This window comes from Elgaria multicarinata, chromosome 9, assembly GCF_023053635.1.
Source record: "Elgaria multicarinata webbii isolate HBS135686 ecotype San Diego chromosome 9, rElgMul1.1.pri, whole genome shotgun sequence".
Lineage (NCBI taxonomy): Eukaryota > Metazoa > Chordata > Lepidosauria > Squamata > Anguidae > Elgaria > Elgaria multicarinata.
Genome location: NC_086179.1, coordinates 35,256,930 through 35,278,947, shown reverse-complemented (window position 1 = coordinate 35,278,947; position 22,018 = coordinate 35,256,930). Strand labels below are relative to the sequence as shown.

Sequence of the window (22,018 nt, the reverse complement as noted above, 5' to 3'; positions counted from 1 at the left end):
TTCACATGTTACTATTTTTCTTTCATTAGGTGATTTCTTTTAGTAACTTTGTGGTGAGAGCCGTACAAGGTAGAACTATCCACTGACACATTGATGCTTACATACTTTTAAAAAAGAATTACCTCAAAGTTAGAAAAAACAACAACCTAGTTATCTGAAGCCACAGCTCCAACTTGATTTTGAAGCACAGGAACATAAGATGTAGAGTTTATCTACAGCTTTCCTTCTTCCTGATGTGTAAAGCTGCTGTCTTGACCAGAAAATGAACAAAGTTGTATTTAAAACAAAACAAAAAACAAACCTCATTTGAAACAATATATGTTCAAGAAAGCTGGAATGCAGAATGAAGCAGTCTCTAGAAATACATACAAGATTTTAGAAAAATCAAGAATGAAAACATGTACTTTTTTATTTAATGTTTCCCATCTATCATTATCGAGGAGGGGGTGGTTAAATTGCTTCAGGAAAATATTTTTATCTTTTCCTAAAGTTATTTTTAAAACATGATGTGTGCATATTAGTGAATTTTCTCTTCCTTGCTGTGATATCACTTGTCACTTCAATTGCATTTCATGGAGTTGAAACTGAGTGATTGGGTGGCATGTGTCATTCTTTCTTACAGCTGCAAGCATTCCACAGAATTTGAAATGAGAGAACAGATACTGAGGCCAAGCCATATATATTTATTTTTGAGATGGTTAAATCTACATATAGTGACATTATCACCTCATTTTCATGCGGAGAGCTGTTTGAAATAGACCCATATGAAAATTTGCAAAGTTGTAGTGACAGATGCTTCAAAGTTCTCAAGACCATAGGAGGCCGGCTCCCCAGTCTGAAGAAGTTGACTACTTGCTGCTTCAGAGTGATGGAAGTGAATAATACATATGATAACATTAGGCACAGATATTCAGATTGCAGAAGCCAATAACTGATATATCTCACTACAATAGTCGCTAGGTTTGCTTTCATGTATCATAAATATTCAAAAGTACAGTGAACTGAAAAGATGTCAAAGAGATGTTCAATTGCAATACTGATATCTGCCTAGAGTACATTGTATATAGGCAGGTTATAAATTGAATAAATAATATATTAACTTTTGTTTTACCTTTCTCTAACCTTTCCTTTGAAAATGACTTCTTGATCTATATCTTTATGTCTTCTAGATGGAAATGATGTGGATCAAGGCCAATCCCAAACCCCACATCCTAGCAATGGGTGATATGTCTCTGTCTCTAGATGAAATGCTTTCCAGCTGAGATAGTTTATTTCTGCAGCCTATATTAGGCCAGGCTATATTACAGGCTATATTACAGATAAAAATTGCAGTCTTATACAGCATCAAGTGGTTCACACTCCAGACAGATAAGAGTTACATGCTCATTACTTTGTATGCTTTAACATCAAATTATTTTTCTAGAACTGACTGAAATTATTCTATCACAATGAAATCCATGGACAATCAAGTTGTACAGGAAGAACTAGGATGCCAAGATGATGAGGTATGGATGCAAAGTTGGTTAAGTAGTAGTTCTCAGCCTGTTTCGTATCTGTATTCCTTGAGAAGATTACACAAAATGGAATGAAAACTCAACAGGACGTTTGGTTCATCCTTGAGTAAACTAATTAGATTTGTATAGTTACATGCACATAAAATACACATACTGCTATTAATATATTTTAAAATAACTTTTAAAGGGTTAGGGTTATGATAACGTATTGTTAGTTGAGTTATGGGTGAATAGCTATCAAAATAACCAAGACTCTGGTGGTGTTTTTACAACCTTTTAGGAATCCTTTTTCCAGGACATTGATCTGTTACAGAAGCAAGGCATTGTAAGTACATTCAAAGATATATCTTTATCTATATCACTAATACAGGAGTGAGCAATCTGCAGCCCTTGCCCTATAAAAGCCCTCTGCAAGCAGTCAATTCAAATCTATGGCAAAAGTGATCTGTTCCTCCTGCAGCAGCCAGCTGAGCAAGACAGAAGAGAGAGGGGAAGAGAGTCACAAAGACAGAGATTAAAAAGGGTGGCAGAAAGAGAAAAGGGGATCCATCTGCCCATTTTTGGCTCTGGACTGACTTCTGTTGGCTTTCAGACTCTGGCTGCCAAATTCCTCCTTTTAGTATCCCTAAGTAAATGCTTGAGGGCTAACTCCTATTATGAAGCTGTCATCATATTCTGAGCTTCAAGGAGAAAATATACAATTTTCAGATTTTTTTAAAAAATTTACTACCTGGTGAATACCTTTTTGTTCACCCAGACCTTTTAATAAAGTGTGTTTAAAGAAAAACAAAAACTATGCTCTCAATGTTTGAGTTTTATTCTGTAATCTGACCTGCTAATTAGTTTTATTTTTCCTCTGCTAAAAAGGAAAAATATGCTGCAATTTATTGCCTTTCTTATATTTTAATGATTTATTTCGTATTTTAATATTGTATTTTATTCTTTCTTCTGTGAACTGCCCACAGAACTTCAAGGTCTAGCTCTTCCATCTCATTGTTCTTTATGAATGGCTGTCCAGACTTGGACTGAACAGTCCTTCAAATAAAGGACTATCGTCTGTAAAGGAGGATACATGGGCACTTTAGTTGATGGCAGCCTATACAAATTGAGTAAATAAATTAACAAACCATACCAGTATGAGAAATCCTTCATAAATCCTCATTGTGGTGAGAAAAAAAGATTATGGTTGATTAGCCTTTCAGATATAACATTTAATGATCTTCAAGAGTTCAGATCATATTTATATCCTTCACAGAATGTGGCTGACATTAAAAAGCTGAAATCAGTGGGAATTTGTACAATCAAAGGAATTCAGATGACAACACGGCGAGCGCTATGCAATGTGAAAGGACTCTCAGAGGCCAAAGTGGAGAAGATAAAAGAGGCAGCCAACAAGCTTATAGTAAACAAAATCTATTGGTCATAGATAAGATTATCCAATTCAATTATCTTTGGGGCATTTCCTACTAGGAGCATTAGAATAATAATCTGTAAAATCCACTATTGCTTTCTTGAAACATATTATGGAACTACATTTTCAACAGTGATCCTCTGAGGCAATTGCATACATTTATTTCACTGCCTATTCATTTTGAAACAACACTGCAGGGAGTCATAACTTTGCAATATGTACCCATGGTAAATACACAGTGAAAGCATCCAGTAAACTTACAATTAGTTCACTACTTCAGTAATCCAAAGTGACCCTCTGGTCAGGCTGCAACTATAAAGTTTTCTGCCATTACCTCTCAAAATATCAGTGGCAGCCAAATTTTTGAGATTTTTGATTCTCAATACATTCAGGCTACGTACTTGGAAATAAGCCCCACTGGATATGATGTGATTTACTTCTGAGTAAGCATGCACAGAGTTGTGCTGCATATCACAAAAGGTAGTTAAGTGAAAAAAATAGTTTTAATGGAGGATGCTATATAGTTGCTCTTTATTATATCCATTGCACTTTTCAGTGTGCAAAGGATTTTACAATTCTTAAATCACAATATTGTTTCCTGAGGGTCATATCAAGCTAAAAATAATCTGTTTCAATTGCTTTGTACTCCTCACAGGAACCAGGATTTTTAACAGCTTTTGAGTATAGTGAGAAGCGGAAGATGGTATTCCATATCCCCACTGGAAGTCAGGAATTTGAGTTAGTAAAGAGAAAACACTGCTTTCTATTTAAATCCCGCCCTACACATGTTTTATTTGCTGCTTTATTTTTGCTGCTTTATTTGTTCTGGTAATAAGCTCTATTTCCAGATTGAATTTAATATACTTTTCAGCCCATCTAGCGAAGGTGCTTCAGAGGGGAAGGGAAAGAGGTTGGAGAAGACTCATGATACCTCAGATTCTGGCCTTCCAGTCTCCTCCCCTCCCTATCCACCAGAATGCTCCATTTCCTTCTCCTACAACATTGATTTGCTGACCTTGGAGTGCAGCTGGTGTCGTTTTTTTCTGAACCTGGTGCAAGGGGGCAGGGGAGTGGGGTGAGATCTTTGACTCCTCCTTCCGAAGTTGGAGCACTGTCTCCAACTCAGAAGGGTTTTTCTGAACAATCCTATGATACTTGCGACACTCTACCAAAAACCATAGGATTGTTCTCTTTAGCACGTAAAGTTACCATTGCTATATTGATTTGTATCAATAAAATTATAAGCATAGAACAGTGGGAGATAATGGTCAGAATCCATACTGCTGATGTGCTCCTGTCATTTCTGCTGTGCTGGTGGGACCCACTGCTATCACAACAGGAAACTAACCCTTCCTAAAGTAACTCTGAAAATGAGTGGAAAAGCTCATTTCCAGAATGGGACAGATCAGCAGAGCTTCCTCCTGCAAATTTTGTTGACCTGCTCTGTTCTAGAAACAAGTGTATCAACTCATTTCTATTTGCTTAAAAATCCACTAGCTTCTCGTTGCACTAGTTGTGGGTCCTGCTAACACATGGGCAGCGTTGGATACTGCCCCATATTCTATATTAGGCAAAAGCGGAGACCATCAGGCAGATGGGCCCCATACCATCTTTTAAAGCATAATTTAGGGTGCAATCCTATCCCAGTAGTTGGCAGCCTCCCAAATCGGAGGCTGCCACCTATGCTATGCAGGGCTACTGGAGTGCTCTGGCTGCGCTGCGTTTTTGCCTAGATTTTGCATGTCTAGGTGTGACTTTGGGGATGGGGAGGGAAGGGGCCTGGAGATAAAGCAACTTCCATAGTCTTTTCCCCTCCCTGCCCCTGGGACCACCCTTTTTTCTTCCCTCCACAATCCATTTCCAAGCACAAAGATGTAGAGCCGGCATGGCAAGAACTGCATCAACTATGAGGGGGATGGGAGAGCAGTTTTTGGGCTCCAAGGTCGAGCCCTGGTTTCGACCTCGGTTCCCAGACACAGAGGAATCCTGTGGTCCTCTAGACAGTGTCTAGTGACCATAGTATTGCTCCCCATTTTTAAAATATAGTATGCAAATTAGAAAAGGCCATAATCCAACACAGAATTAGGCAAGTTTAGGCTAATTTATTTCAATGGTTTTAAGTGCGCTTATGTGTTGGATTGTGGCCAAAATATTTAAACATAATGAGAAAAGAAAGGAAATTCTGCACTAGTCAATCAATTTATTATTTATACTCTGCTCTTCTTCTCCTAGAGCAGTCAGAACAGCTAGCTATTTGGATTCAGTACAACCCCCTGATTTTTTTTTAATGTTATGGTAATATCCCACCTTTCTTCCAAGGAACTGAGGACAGAATAAATGGGAGTCCTGGGCATCTTACATCTAGGTACTGACTTTAGATTCAAAGTAACGTTAACCTCCATCAGGTACCTTCAGACATTCTGTGAGGACTAGATGTGCAATCAATATTCTTATCAAAAACATTTCCTAATGTCTTGGTACTTTATATTCCTTAACTCAAATGCGGGTTTCCACTTTTATGCCCACTTGTATAATTAAGGATGAGAAATGCTCTCACCTAAGGCATTGTCTTCAGTTTGTTATCCAGTTCAGATGTCATGGATGAAAAGGGTTTAACTGTCATGAAAGGGCTTTAGGCTCATGTGTTCAGATCCCCTCCTTCACATCCTGGTTTGTGGTAACTGCATATTATGACATCTGAATGGGGCAAACCATACTTAACACAAACTATAGTTTGCCTACAAATCAGAAATGTAAACTATCGTTTTAAGTGGGTTTCTACATATAGAAATATCTTTGTAAGCCACCTGCCTTGGGAGCCTTTTTGGCTGAAAGGCGGGATAAAAATATGCTATAATAATAACTCATCTGATTTATAGGAAACTACAATATGGTTTGTGATAAACATTGTTTGCCCGATTCAGATGATATGTCAAACTATAGGAAGTGAGGAAAAGAGTCAGAGTGCAAGAAGGGAAGGGGATAGCTTGTGACCGAATGCCTGTTCATGATGGTGTTCATGACAGTCAAGTGGACATCTGAACCAGGTCTTTGACTGGGATTTGAGCATCTTTCTCCTTAGATACATATCCTATCTACTAAGTAACATTGGCTGCCACACATTAGCAACTCTACAGAATGTATTTGATGTCTGTAACAGAAGATACTTTAATCTTTACCAAAAAATATTGTAAGAAAGGAGTCAGCTAATCCATGCTGTTCCTTACAAGCTATATATATATAAAAAAATCAAAGGCAGAATCTTTCACCAAGGCACATTTAAATTAGAACAAAAAATTAATTTCATGTTGCTTTCTTGGCTTTGTGGCCTATTTTGCCTGATTTTCCCTTTTGTCCTCTCCTCTGCCCTTCTAGTAAACTCCTGGGTGGTGGGATTGAAAGCATGGCAATCACAGAAGCCTTTGGAGGTTAGTGAAAGAATGTTCTGGAACATGGCCACTTATGTAAATTGTATATATGCATATGTATATATTAGAGAGTGAACTATTCTTTGGGCAAGTTCACACATCACGCTAAGCCACCCTGAGAATAAGCCACCATAGCTTGGTTTTTTTGCTCACGTAACTCGATAGACAATTGGCGCTCTGAAGCTTTCCATGGCTTGTTTTCCCCCTTAGCCCCCTTCAGTTCTCCTGCCTTTGTGGCAGAACTCCTCATTAACTTGGTTCCTACATCAGCACTCTTTCAGCAATTGGTCTGCTGGGATTGCCAGCCACCTAGAGAAAATCCCCCTCCCCATCATCAGTTTACCAAATGGAATTAATTTTCTGAGTCCTTAGGAATGCAGTAAGGCATTTGCAAACTTTTTATTTTTATTTTTGGGGGTCTTGCACAAGAGTGTAATAATGCTATACCGCTGTCCACAATTTAGTCCAGTATACCCTTATCCTCCTCTTGCCAATGTCCTTGTCAATTTCATCCTCAGCTAGAGAACACCTTTTTTTTTTAAAGGCTTCTTTAGGTACTACCACCTGTCTGAAAAGCTCCTTCTCCTGCAGTCCTCAGCCACTTTCGACTCTCTCCCACCCTTTGTGCTTGTTGCTTCCCTCCACTGGTCTTCATTGTTAACTGTCAGATACACTTATTGATTACAGAGCAGTGATGGCATTGGTAAAGATACGCAAATTACAAGGCAGACAAGTGAACATGAGCACATAAGAAGAGCCTGCTGGATCAGAACAAGGGTCCATCTAGTCCAGCATTCTGTTCACACAATGGCCAGTCAGCTGCCTGGAGAAAACCCACACGCAGGCCATAAGTGCAACAGCACTCTCCTTCCCATGTTCCCGAACAATTGGTGTACATAGGCATACTGTACTGCCTGTGATACTGGAGGTAACATATAGCCATCAGGATTATGAGCCATTGTGAGCCTTAGCCTCCATGAATTTGTCCAATCCCTTTTAAAGCCATCCACTACAACTTGTGTTCATCAATTCCATAGTTTAACTATGTGCTGTGTGAAGAAGTACTTGCTTTTATCTGCCTTGAATCTCTCACCAATCAGCCTCATGAGATGACCCCAGGTTCTAGTATTATGAGTGGAGAAAAAAAGTTCCCCATCTACCTTCTCCACACATGCATAATTTTGTACACCTCTATTGTTTCCTCCCTTTTTCTAAGTTAAATGATCCCAGCTGTTGCAACCTTTCTTCATAGGGGAGTTGCACCTGCCCCCTGATCATTTTGTTTGCCTTTTTCTGAAACTGTTTGGTATGAATAAAAAGGGTTAAGAGGTAATTTAAAGAAAATATTCAACCCCAATATCATATTAAATATGCCCTAAAGCTGGGAAACAACTGGTGGCCAGGAAAGGGAGTAGGACCAAGAGAAGGGGGCGTGGCCTTCTGGGAAACCTGGGAGGGCCAGTCTTGGGACTCCAGGATGGCTGGACGTGGCCTCTGGGCTGTGCGTGCTGGTCCCAATACAGATTGGCAGCCTGCACCCTTACTTGAAGGTAAAAAGAGAATGTTAGGATCATCTGCATGCTACTTATTTAACATAACAGAGTTGACATAATGCCCACAAGCAACACCCATATTATTTGCAGAATTGTGCCTAGGAAACCAAAAAAGAAAAACTTGAAAGTAACTTCAAATGACATTACTGGGATTTGCTAAATTGATATGATACAGTCTCCAATATACGCCTCAGTATATACCTTAAGCTCCTGTATAAGTAGCTTCTATGTTAATTTCAATGATGAAAGCACTTCTGTATGCATCAAATAATGCATGCATAGGGTTGCTCCTTCCAGGGAAGTGAATGGGAAAGCCCTTGAAGATGTCTTGCTCCATCTGTGCTCTGGATCCCATGTTTGGAAGAAATCACAAAATCTGGCATGTGTGTTTGAGATCTTTTGAGTAGAGCACTATCATGCATCCCCTGTTAGTAAGTGTATTTGCACACATTTCATCTTTCTACAGCATAAACTTTGAGTGGAGATGAAAGACAAAAGAATTCTTTAAAATATTTAGGTGAGGATTTTTATCACTCATATAGCTAGCACATTTGAATTTTTTATTTCTTTTTTTACATTAGAATTCCGAACTGGCAAAACTCAACTTGCCCATACTCTTTGTGGTATGTATATAATGACCAGACTGAGAATTGTATGTTCTATTTTTTAAAAAATGTAGTTGGCTTTTAAAATAATATCTAATAACAATAATCCTGCATCAAGATTAGTCTTAAAAGTATATTTTTTATAAGTATAAATGGGGGCGGAAAGAAAATGGCACTATTTTTAATTATTGTTAAGAAATGGTTTATATAGCTAAATCAAGGTATTGGTTTTGACCTATAAAGCCCTACATGGCTCAGGACCATCATACCTGATGGATACTATGCTCATCGTTTAAGGCTGTCCTTCAGGGGCCTTCTTCAGGGAAGGCTCAGAAGATGCCAACAAAGGAGAGGCCCTTCTCAGTGGGTGTCCCCAATTATGGAACATATTCCCCAGCGAGGTCCATGTGGAGCAACATTGTTATCTTTTCAGTGCCAGGTTAAAGCATTTCTTCTCAGGCATTTGGCAGCTTATGATAAAGTTTTTAAACAGGGCATGGGATTTCTTATTGTTGATTATTAAAATTATTTATATAGAATCATAGAATAGTAGAGTTGGTAGGGGCCTATATGGCCATTGAGTCCAACCCCCTACTTATTGCAGGACTCCACCTATATCCGTGTGTGCATTTGTTTATATTTAAATGTTTTTGAAATTATGTACAATATTGTTTTTTTAAGGTTTTCAGTCTTTGTAAACTTTGGCTATTGGGCAGTGTATGTCAGATTTAAGCTACCTGGCTCTAAAAGTGAGAGTCCTTTTGCATTAAGGCTTTTATTTCCATAGATCAGGTTACAAAGAGAAACATTCCAAAGACTTGTGAAACAGCTTGCAGCACTTAAACTCCCTACCACAATCAATTCTTCACAGACAGGGCCCCAATTCTTTCAGTCTTGTAGTTCCCAGCAAAAGATTGACACACATAACTGGATACCAAATTATCATAAACAAAAATTCATAAAGTGACCAACAGAATTCACATGTGGTAGATATCCAAGCATAAAAAAGTTGATCTTCATAAGGTCTTGTCAGCTAGGGCCTACTTGAAATACCCGGTAATCCTAGTTAATTCCCGTAGCATGCGTAGCATACTCGATAGCTGGAAGCACTAAGTTTCTGACTTGAGAGGCTTACTGAGGAAAAAATCAATACAGGATTTTGTCAGTAAGAATAACTTTACTGAAACAAACTTTCCTTCACATATGGTCATCGATATATACAGCACACTTCACCAACAACATGACAGCCTGACAACCTGACAACAAGATGCCTTTAAACAGGGACATCTTAAATACTTTTTCCCCTTTGGTTCAATTAACCAATTGTCTCTACTCCAGGTCTTGCACGTAGGCCAAACTGCCAGGCTCCGGTTTGAACACCTGCTGCAGTCCAGAGACAAATCTGCCAAGCACTTTAACTCTATAAAGTCCTTTCTTTCCTCTGTGAAGAAAATTCACCCCAACACTTCTAACCACCATTCCCTACTTGGACCTTTAGCCCATACATGATATACATATAAATATTGAAAAACTCATTTAAAATGCATTTTTAAAAACAATTTCAACTACAATAACAATAAAAGCAATATTGAAATGCAAGGAACAGTAAGATGGAGCAGCATATGATTAACTGGAAGCCAGAGAAAGCATGGGAGACCAAGTGCATTTTCAAGATGTGTTCAAAACATACCACATCTGCCTCTCAAACTGCACAAGGGAGGATGTTCCGAAAGGTGCGCACTGCAACCAAGAAGGCCCTTCTTCAAGATATTTCATGGTGACATTTTGCTGGTTGCAGAATGACCAGCGAGGCCCTCTCTGAAGATCTTAAAGGTCAGCAGGTATATAGGGGAAAGCAGCCTACTAGGTATCCTTGTCCCAGGGAGGGGCTGTAGCTCAGTGGTAGAGCATCTGCTTTGCATGCAGAAGGTCTCAGGTTCTATCTCCGGCATCTCCAGGTAGGGCTGGAAAGACTCCTGCCTGAAACCCTAGAGAGCCGCTGCTAGTCAGTGTCAACAATACTGGGCTAGATGGACCAATGGTCTGACTCATTATAAGGCGGCTTCCTATGTTCCTATGTTCCCAAGTTGTTTAGGCCTTTGAATGTCAACAACATAACATTGAACATGGATTGATAGCTAATAGGCAGCTAGTAGAGTTCGCTGGTCCATTCTGCACTAACTCAGCTTCAGAACCAGGTTCAATGGCAGCCTCACATAGAGTGCATTACAGCAATCTAATTGTGAGGTTATGATAATACATGAGAAATATGTGAGAAATGTATTAATTGTAGAGATTTGTTTATATTTCTTACATTGCTAATAAATACATAAAGATATCCATTTTTCACATAGAATTGTAAATGATATTGAAAAAATTGTGCTATCTTATATTTGTTCACTCACTGTTATGCATTATAGTGACAGCCCAACTTCCAGGAACAGATGGCTGCTACACTGGTGGGAAGATTATTTTCATTGACACAGAAAACACCTTGTATCCTTTTGATAAGATATTACACTTTAACGGATGGCTTGGAAGTGTTGCCTATCCTATTAATAAATTCAAGAAGTGTACGTTATATTATTAAGCAGAGTAGTGATTTGAAGTACAACCATTTCTGTAAAATCTGAGTATTACTGGGTTGGGTTGGGGATGTAGGCCCCCACTGCCCCAGTGTGGTTTAATGGCTAAAGTGTTGGACTGGGAGTCGGGTTCTAGTCCCCACTCAGCCATGGAAACCCATTCAGTGACTTTGGGCCAGTCATGGACTCTCAGCCCAACCTACCTCACAGGATTGTTGTTGTGAGGATAAAATGGAGAGGAGGAGGAGGATTATGTACACTGCCTTGAGTTCCTTAGAGGAGAAAAGGCAGGATATAAATACAATAATATATAAATAAAAATAAATAAAAATTAATTCATTTTGCCACATGAAAAACTGCTGGTGGGGTTATTTGCTAGTGTATATAAAGCCTACCACATTTCAGAAGCTGGTTTATAAAAGAGATTCCTTAACTAAGAAACACTTCAGTCGTCCAGACCGTCTTCGTGACATTGCTGATCGCTTCAATGCAGACCATGATGCAGTTCTTGACAATGTACTGTATGCACGGGCATATACTAGTAAGACTGCAAACTAAAGATGCTATGGAAACCCTCCCCACTTTATGATTCAATAATTCTCACTTCAGTACCAAAGGATCCTAAGGAATGTTGTGGATTATAGTTAATAAATTACTTCTATTTTTCATTTTTTCATTTCTGAATATGCTTGCACCTAGGCATGTACTATTATTTTACTAGGAACTCCGATAAACCGTGCAAGTAACTATTTTCATCTAATAAGACTGGAGCACAAGGCTTACTCATATCTGAAAGAACCCTTGATAATTATGTGATACTTTCCCAAATTCTCTCTTTTTCACATCAGCTAGGGGTGCTGTCCTATGCATGTTTAGACAGAAAAACCTCCTACAACTCTCAGCATACCAGCCTGCTAGGAGTCGTTTGTAGAACTTTTTCTGTGTAAATATGCATAGGATTGCCCCCTAACAGGATGTTGCCACTAAGTCCTCTGGAGCTAAGCAAACTACTTCTGTTCTTTCTTTCACCTTCACAATGATTTCAAATGGCTTTTCCTGTCATTATTCTTTCATGGCACTTCCTCCTTACAAGGTGAGCATCAGATGGAATTACTTGATTACGTTGCTGCCAAATTTCATGAGGAACCCGGCATCTTCAAATTACTGGTATAGATTTTGTAACCATATTAGTTATCTGCTCTACTTTCCTCAATGTGTACTTTCAGTGCTTTCTAAGTAATTTCTGCTCCTACACATTCCCTCCTTACCATTACCATGCAGATAATAGATTCCGTTATGGCGCTGTTCCGTGTAGACTTCAGTGGTCGTGGGGAACTGGCTGAAAGGCAACAGAAACTTGCTCAGATGTTGTCAAGGCTTCAAAAAATATCAGAAGGTAGAAGAAACATTTCAGTCAGAGTTTTTTTATATACAAAAACAGATGTTTGTATATAGCCCACTACCACTTTTGAAAGCACCAGTGCTTTCATCAAATGATATGTTGCCAGGAAACTCAGTATGGTGTTGTGAATAGAGTGTCAGGTTTACTTTTTTGAATTTAAATCTCCACATCTAGCCATAAACCCTTGGGTAAGTCACTGGGCTGGTGTGCATAATCAAACAAGTCACTGTGGCTTAAACAAGCCATATTGATTTGTTTTAATCCCTGGCACATGCTGGCTACCATACCCACCCAGGTGTGGCTTGTCATCTTGTTCAAATCCAGGCAGCATGACTTGTTTGAGGAGGAAACAACTATCAAATAACTTTACAACAGCCCATGAGTTATTTGAGGAATGTTTCCCCGTCAAACAAGCCATGTCCCCTGGGTTTGGATAAAATGACAAGCTGAGCCCAAGTGAGTTGAGTATGGGTTGAATGTAGCTGATGTTGAATTATGGGTCATTTTAAAATGTGGGTTGTTGTGTTGTGTGAACCCAGCCATGATAACAAACCCTCTTTTGTTAACCACAAACAACCCATAAAGACAACCCATGGTTTGTTGTTGGCTTGTGAACTGTGGCTTGTTCATGGTTATCAAACCATGTTTGTTAGCATAACTGGATTCAAACAAAAGAACAATGCATGGTTCAACACCAACCTACAATTCAACAACAATCCAGACTTATCCTTGAGTGTAGGTTGTCGCATTGCGTGAACCCAGTCACTGACTGAATTTGGACAATCAGCAAACAAACAAAGGTTCAAACAAAACAAAGTGGCTTCTTTTCCCCATCCTGTGCGTGCTGCTCATGCACCCACCATTTCCATAATTACCCTTGTCACAGTGCAGGGTTGCCATGTCATCTAAATCCAGCGAGGTGTGCAGCAGGGGTAGCTTCCAAACCACTATGTAACCCCTACAACAAACAGCATATACAGGGTGGGGAAAAGAAGCCACTGTGGCTTCTCATCTCTACTGATCATCGTAAAGGAGCCACCATCTCTCAACCTAACCTATATCACAGGACTCTTGTGAGAATGGGATCACACTACTAAGATCAGTTAGATTGGTGGCCAGAAGAGGCAGCCTTTTCAGTGGAACTCCCTCCCAAAGGAAGTAGAGCTCTTTCCTTGGTGGCTTCTAAATGAACCTTAAAGAATTCTTTATTTCAATTTGCCTTTAGTTAAAGTGATGAGCTGAATTTTAAACTGTTATTGCTCTCTGAGACCACAATGCTATTTTATTGGCCTGGATTATGGATTGTTCTCTGCTGTTTTTAGTTTGAAAACATATTTTCAGATAATCCTACGGACTTTGTTCTGAGCTCCTTGGAGAAAAGGCAGAGATGAAAATGCACTAAAGTAATAGAACAATTTATTAGAAAAGTTCTAGTAACAACATTTTAGTTGACTAGAACATAATGCTAGGATTATTAGACACTAACAGGATTGTCTATTATTATAGTGGGCAGTTTCCCATGAAAATTAGAAATGCATAAAAGGATCTTGGCAGGAATCCTAACAAAATGAATTTTCTCTCATTGTATCTACCCCTCTCCCTTGTCCTTTGTTTTTCACTGCAGAATATAATGTAGCTGTGTTTATTACCAACCAAATGACTGCTGACCCAGGTGCAACTATGACGTAAGCAATTTTAATTTATTTTTTCCTTACGATTTTCACAAACTACAGAAATAGGAACTAAGGTAGTCTAGGGAAAGGCTAGTATAAGTGGGAAGATACAAGGGTGACTCACATGAGGTCAAGGGGTTGTGTGTGCTAACACACACATACACATCCATTGCTATTACCCATGGCAGAAATGCTTGTCCACCATCCGGGAATTTGGAAGGTATGGGAAAGGGCTCTCCATGCATCCTACCATGAAAGGAGTGGCTCTAGCTCACTCAGGGTCCCTCCTCGTGTGAAGAAGCTCTATGCGTGCACAGCCCTTTCCCATGCTGTCCAAACAAACAGTGGGGAAACATTTCTGCAAGGGACACTTGCAACATGCGGTGTTGCCACAGTACATGATGGGGGAAAGGGAAGTGTTTGTATGAATCACCCTGTGGTCTGTCAAATAGGTTCTTCCAGGGATTTTCTCCATTCTGATGTCTCTGAGATAGTGAATTTTACTGAGGGTCTAGATGTCATCCACTTTAACTTGTGACCCTGCCATGTTTTGCCACTGCCATCTTTTGCTTTCTACAAAAATATCTGTTAAAGAGGAAAAGATGGAATATCTACACCATGCTTTTTGAGTGTTAGCTTAGGAGCCTTCCATCTGGAAGCACCCAGAGTCTCAGATCAAGCTCCAAAGACTCTTGGCAAGACGGAAGCTCTACAATGTTTTATACAGGAAGAGAAAGTAGGTTGCCCATCAGCTAAAGGAATTGTCTTACAGTTCTTACAGATTGTTTTTATTTGCTTTAGCTTTCAGGCAGACCCCAAGAAACCCATTGGAGGCCACATCCTTGCTCATGCTTCTACAACAAGGATTAGTCTGCGTAAGGGAAGAGGAGAATTGCGTATTGCCAAGATATACGATAGGTAATATAGAAGTTGAATGGCACAGTACACGCGTCAGAATATGGGACTATTGTGGTTTATTTGCTTTCCAGTTAACTCTTTTTCTGTATGTATGGATGTGAAAATTAAGGAAGAATTAATCAATTAGGCCATCCTTCACCAACCTGGTGCCCTCTAGATATGCTGGACTACAACTCCCAGCATCCCCAGTGATGCTGGCTGGGGATGATGGGTTGTATTCCAACACATCTGGAGGGCACCAGGTTCTGGATGATTGAATTAGGCACTCCACTTTGAAAATGAGGGGATTCCAGAAAAGGTGTTTATTGGGCAATCACACTGCTTCATTCACTAAATTTTACAGGGCCAGTAGGGGTGGGGTGGGGTGGCAGCAGCAGGTCTCCAGACATCATTATCTTCAATTTGTAGCCTTCCCATGTTTTTACACTGATTCTTCTGTCTTTTTGCTTACCAGAAAAACAAGTAAATGCATAAATAATGGAATCACTGCACAATGCCTTTTGACAGTTAGTGCTAGGAGCCCTTAATCTGAAAGCAACCCAAGTCTGTATATTGATTCAATTATGATAATGTAGATCAGAAGTAAAGTAAGAAAAGAAGAAAATAGATGCATGGAAAGCTTGTATAATGGGGGCTGTTTGCTTCTGACATTTCAAATGGTATAAAAAAGGCAATCAATCCAATGAGAACATATAATCAAAATTGATCAATGCCCCTATTTTTGGGAGCTGAAATGAAATACGATATATGCACAGAACTTATGTTCACCTTTTCTACATGCCATCTGTATATATGGAGTCAATTTCTGTATTTTCTCAGCCCTGAAATGCCTGAAAATGAAGCCACCTTTGCAATAACCACTGGAGGAATTGGAGATGCCAAAGAGTAGGCAGAGCATGGCAGTGAACAACTGACACACTTCCACTCGGACAACTGTATCTGGTTCCTCAATTCCTGGTTACTTGTGTTCATCGGCCCAAATTCAGAAAATTCAGAACTGAGGTTTGTTAACATGATTACTGAGAATGTTGTGATCCTTTGAAATAGCTGAGTACGTTCGCTTTGTGCAGGTGGTAAGCCTGCCATGTGCAGCCTCTGCCACTTGTAGGGTTGGGCTTTTTGCAAGACAACACAGATTCTGTGCAAGGTAGCAATTGGCTTGCTACAGATAATACATAGCAATTTCAGTAGGCTTAGAGGTGCCCAGTGGTCATGAGAATCAAGACTTACTGAGGTTTCACAAAATGCTTTAAGGGATTGACACATTTTGTATGATCAAAACAAGTCAAGTCTCATTTTAAACCCCATATGTGCTAGTTGCCATTTTCCTAATTACCCACCCGGGCGCGGGCAACCCATGGCCTGTTATAGGGTTATTTGAGGATTGTAACCCTAACCCATGCCTCCTGGGTTCAGACAACATGACACCTAAATGAGTAATTAGGGAAATTGTGCTTGGCATGCGATGGGGATTAAAACAAGCCACCATAGCTTATCATGCGAACTGGCCCATTGTTTTTGATAGATTTTATTATTGGTTCTTTGTTCTTTTTTTAAAGCGATGCTTCAGTTGTAAAAATCACATGCTAACTCAAGGGCTACTGCCTATGTATTTTGCAGTTTTATTACATATGCAGGTAAGATGGAATATAATAGCATGGAATGTTACTGAGAATGAACTAATATTCATCAATCCCCATTTTAAAATGTACACTTGTCACTGGAGCTTCCAGATAAACCACAAACTGATATAGGAAAATAGAAATTGTTTGTGATGAAGAATGGTAATTGTTTGCACAGGTGGTTTTAATTATTTTTTTTAAAAAAAATGAGTCTTCACAATTGTGCTTACTTGAAATTGAAACGCCCACGTTTTTGTTTTGAATAAATTATAACAGTTGCCAGTTTTTCTGCATATGAAAACCATTAAACTACAATATCTCTTCCATCTGCTTATTTGTATCAAGTCTATTCTAACTGGCTTCTTCTTCCACTCCTCACTGTACCAGCACATTCAACTATGAGGCGCTCTGTTTTCTTTAACAATGCCAGTCATCAGTAGGCAATGCTGAACACCCTGAACACAAAGGGAACATTTGAATGGCATCATGTGCTCCCTCTTCCTCCGGTGTGATCATGAGTTCAGAAGCATCCACTTCCGTTTTAAACTAACTCCGAACCAGGGCAATGTGGTCGGTTTAAAATATGTTTTGTGCAAACAAGCCAAGATACAACCATAAGAACATAAGAAAAGCCTACCTAGTCCAGCATCCTTTCTCCCACTTGTATTCTGGAGTTTTCAAAATCTAACTGGGAGCAGGACTCTTAGGAACTTGTAGGACTTTTTTCTCCATCTAAACATGGACAGGATTGCACCCTTAAACTTTAAAGCAAGATTTTAAACTAAAGTCTAGGCACAGTTCATCTATATCACTGTGCTTAATATATTACAGTACAGATCTTTATCGTGTTTGAAAAATCCTTTTTATTTATTTATTTATTACATTTATATACCGCTCCAAAGCCAAAGCTCTTTGGGCAGTTCACAAAAGTTAAAATAGTAAACATTAAAAAGTATACAATATTTAAAAACCATCAGAGCCATAAAAAACAGCAGTATAAAAACATCAGTATCCATTTAAAAACAACAGTTCTGGGGTCCGTTAGAAAACAAGCTTAGCGTTGTTAAATGCTGTCAAATGCCTGGGAGAAAAGTCTTGACCTGGTGCCTGAAAGATAACAGTGTTGGCGCCAGGCGAGCCTCATCAGGGAAATCATTCCACAGTCGGGGGGCCACCACCGAAAAGGCCCTCTCCCTTGTTGACATCCTCTGAGCTTCCCTTGGAGGAGGACCTTAGATGTTGAGCACAGTGTACGGGTAGGTTCATGTCGGGAGAGGCGTTCCATCAGGTATTGTGGTCCCAAGCCATGTAGGGCTTTATAGGTTAAAACCAGCACCTTGAATTGGGCTCGGAAACGTATAGGCAGCCAATGCAAGCGGGCCAGAATCGGTGTTATATGCTCAAACCTCCCTGTTCCAGCTATCAATCTGGCCACCGCATTCTGCACAAGCTGCAGCTTCCAAACTGTCTTCAAAGGCTGCCCCGTGTAGAGGGCATTGCAGTAATCTAATTTGGAGGTTACCAGAGTATGGACAACAGAAAATCTCAGGAAGTTGAAGCGGGAAGGTCGACGACTGGAGCGGAAAACTCGTCTCATATCTGACAAGGCACGTCATAGAGAACATCTTCGTTCCTATGGGATGGCAATACGTGCAGCAAAGAAAGCTTTTTTCTCTGACCGCATTGGGTCTGCGAATTCACATCCAGCAGAACTGTTCAGGGTGGTGAGGGGTCTAACTCAGGCACCTCCTCCCCTGAACCCAGTTTTAGAGCCTTCGGTAGTTCACTGTGATGCATTTAATAATCATTTCACAGATAAAATCTTTCAGATAAGAGCCAATTTAGATGCCGTCGGTATAAACAGCAGCTGAAGTGTCCAGCAACTCTGTGAGTAGGATTACACTGGATCAGTTTCAGTTGGTGAATTTTGATGATGTGGACAAGCTGCTTGGATGAGCAAGGAAGACAACTTGTCCTCTCAATCCCTGTCCTTCTTGGCTGGTCGCCCAGGAAGGAGATGCAGTTAGACTACAACTACAACATATTATTAATGCATCTCTCAGGGAGGGGAGTTTTCCACCATGTTTAAAAGAAGCAGTGGTACAGCCGCTTCTAAAAAAGCCCTCCCTGGACCTTAATAATTACAGATTAAATTAATTCAATCAAATCTTCCATTTTTGGGCAAGGTGATTGAGAGGGCAGTTGCCTTCCAACTCCAAGCAGCCTTGGATGATACAGATTTTCTAGACCCATTTCAAACCAGCTTTAGGGCGGGATACGGAGTTGAGACAGCTATGGTCGCCTTAGTGAACGATCTCCGCATGAGTATTGACAGGGGGAGTGTGTCCCTGCTGGTACTTTTGGACCTTTCAGCGGCTTTCAATACCATCGACCATGGTATCCTTCTGGAACGCCTGAGGGGTTTGGGAATCGGGGGCACTGTGCTCTGGTGGTTCCAGTCCTACCTCTCAGGAAGATTCCAGATGGTGATGCTGAGGGATAGTTGCTCCTCAAAAAAGGAGCTGTTGTATGGCGTACCACAAAGTGCCATCCTATCCCCAATGCTGTTTAACATCTACATGAAACCGCTGGGAGAGATCATCCGGAGGCATGGGGCAGGGTGCTATCAGTATGCTGATGACACCCAAATATATTTCTCTATGCCTTCAATAACAGCATCAGCTAAGGATAGGGTGTCTCCTCTGAATGAATGCTTGGAGGCGGTAATGGGCTAGATGAGGAAAAACAAACTGAAGCTGAATCCAGACAAAACAGAGGTGCTTGCTGTCAAGGGCTCTGACCTAGGTTTGGAGGTGTGTCAACCAGTTCTGGATGGGGCCACACTCCCCCTGAAAGACTGTGTTTGCAGTTTGGGGGTGCTCCTGGATCCGTCACTCCAAATGACAGCCCAGATAGATGCAACGGCCAGGAGTGCCTACTATCAGCTTTGGCTGATATGCCAGCTGCGCCCCAGAGTCAGAAGACCTAAAGACAGTAGCGCACGCGCTGGTAACCTCAAGGCTTGACTTCTGCAATGCGCTCTACATAGGGCTACCATTGTACCTAGTTTGGAAACTTCAACTAGTTCAAAATATGGCAGCCAGGTTGGTCACCAGTACATCTAGGGGTGAGCATATTACCCCAACATTAAAGTCACTCCACTGGCTGCCAATTAGTTTCCGGGCAAAGTACAAAGTGTTGGTCATTACCTTTAAAGCCCTAAATGGTTTGGGTCCAGGTTACCAGCGGGATCACCTTCTCCCATACAGTCCGCCCCACACACTCAGGTCCTCTGGGGTGAACTTACTTCAGTCAGCTAAAACTAAGCTGACATCAGTTTCCCAGAGGACCTTTTCTTCTGTCGCTCCCAGATTGTGGAATGGCCTGCCGGAGGAGATTCGTAAAATTAACTCTCTGTGTGATTTTAAGGCAGCTTTAAAGACTAGCCTTTTCCAGAAGGCCTATTCAGATCAATGTTAAATCAAGAATTTTTAAGATGTATTGATTCCTATTCTGATGTTCCCAGCCTCGATCCAAAGGGAGAGGCGGGTAAGAAATAAATAAATAAATATATTATTATTATTATTATTATTATTATTATTATTATTATTAGGTAGGTTATCCCTGTCCAGATAGGGGTGTAGCTGGGCCACCAACCGGAGTTGGTAGAAAGCACTCCGTGGCACCGAGGCCACCTGAGTCTCAAGTGACAGAGATGGTTCTAGGAGAACCCCCAAGCTACAAACCTGCTCCTTCAGGGGGAGTGCAACCCCATCCAGAACCAATTGAACACCCCCCATCTGGTCAGAAGAACCACCCACCAGCAGCATCTCAGTTTTGTCTGATTGAGTTTCAGTTTATTAGCCCACATCCAGTCCATTGTCGCAGCCACGCACCAGTTCAGCACATCCACAGCCTCACCTGATGAAGATGAAAAGGAGAAGCAGAGCTGCATGTCATCAGCATACTGATGACAACGCACTCCAAAACTCCAGATGACCACACCCAATGGTTTCATGTACATGTTAAACAGCATGGGGGACAAGACTGACCCCTGCGGAACCCCATACTGGAGAGTAGGGGTGTGCACGGACCCCCCGCTCCGCCCCGCGGGCCGATCTGAAAATTTTGGATCGGCCCGCTCTGCTCCGCACCGCTCCGCCCATACTCTGCTCCTCTTCGCTGCGGAGCTCCGGCTCCGAATCGGAGCTCCACAGTGGAGGGGAGTGGTGCCAGGTAAGGCCGGGAGAGGAGGGCGGGGGGGGGGGGGGGGAGTTTACCGTGCAACCCCATCCAGAACTGGTTGAACACCCCCCATCCGGTCAGAAGAACCACCCACCAGCAACATCTCAGTCTTGTGTGGACTGAGTTTCAGTTAATGGTATGTGAGCACATATCTGTGTATAAATCCACATGCTTGTCCTTGACACTGGAGCAATGGTGGCAGCAAACTGCACAGATGATCTGGAAGAACAATTGAACATTCTTGTTCTTAAAAAAACCCATAGTAATTAGCGTATCAAAAATGTGTCACTATCTTACGGCTAAATGTGAGCTAAGCCTTAGCTCCCGAAACTGTTTGCAATGCCAGACCTTAGGCTTAGAACACATTATATGATTCTATTCTGTCAGGTATGCTTTAGGGTGGAGTCCTGCATCGAGCAGGGGGTTGGACTTGATGGCCTTATAGGCCCCTTCCAACTCTACTATTCTATGATTCTGGCGTAATCAGAGTACTGCTGAATATGTATACATTTCCAAATATGACTTGCAGCTAGTCACGAGCTATTTATTAATTTATTTAATAAACTTTTATACCATCCTTCACAAGTTTCTCTCAGAATGGCTAACAAATCCAGAGGTTCTACCCCTCCCATTTTATCCTCTCAACAACCCTAGGAGGTAGGTTAGGCTGAGAGGGGCGGGGTGTCATCCAGTGAACCTTCATGGCAGAGTGGGGAGTTGAACCTTGGCCTCCCCAGTCCTAATCCAGCACCCTAGCTGCTACTGTACATTGGCTGTGGCACTTCTTAAATTTGAGAAAGATTAATTTCTTTCAAGAATTTTTGTGTTTTCTCATGATATGAACATTGCACAACAAAGGATACTCTGCAAACAATAAAATCGTTACTGCAGGTATTCATTAGTACTGCAGTATTAGCTATCGCCCTGAGTTTTTTGGAAACAAGGGGAGATCAAACATGGCTGCAACTGCAGGTGTGTAACGTACCCGTTCACTTTGTGTTCAGAATTTGTATATATCAAAGCCCAGCCCGTTAGAAGATTCTCGGTAGCGAACTGAGCTTA

At 40.9% G+C, this 22,018-nt stretch overlaps 1 protein-coding gene across 1 annotated transcript; it reads left to right on the top strand.

The window, feature by feature from the left end:
- The first annotated feature begins 1,448 nt into the window (after window positions 1-1,448).
- On the top strand, window positions 1,449-16,190 carry DMC1 (DNA meiotic recombinase 1). The gene is made up of 13 exons (XM_063133543.1): window positions 1,449-1,505; window positions 1,795-1,839; window positions 2,770-2,916; window positions 3,581-3,663; window positions 6,301-6,353; window positions 8,488-8,529; window positions 10,932-11,007; window positions 11,546-11,637; window positions 12,190-12,263; window positions 12,378-12,492; window positions 14,123-14,183; window positions 14,973-15,089; window positions 15,909-16,190. The coding sequence occupies exons 1-13, from the start codon at window positions 1,449-1,451 to the stop codon at window positions 15,976-15,978; spliced, it is 1,032 nt and encodes a 343-aa protein (XP_062989613.1). The 3' UTR covers window positions 15,979-16,190.
- The last annotated feature ends 5,828 nt before the right edge of the window (window positions 16,191-22,018 follow it).

Excerpts from the sequence above, each read along its gene's own strand:
- DMC1 (XM_063133543.1), top strand. The coding sequence starts at position 1,449 with ATGAAATCCATGGACAATCAAGTTGTACAGGAAGAACTAGGATGCCAA. Across the intron at positions 1,840-2,769 it reads TGTTACAGAAGCAAGGCATT|AATGTGGCTGACATTAAAAA; the intron begins GTAAGTACATTC and ends TATCCTTCACAG. Across the intron at positions 12,264-12,377 it reads CCGGCATCTTCAAATTACTG|ATAATAGATTCCGTTATGGC; the intron begins GTATAGATTTTG and ends ATTACCATGCAG.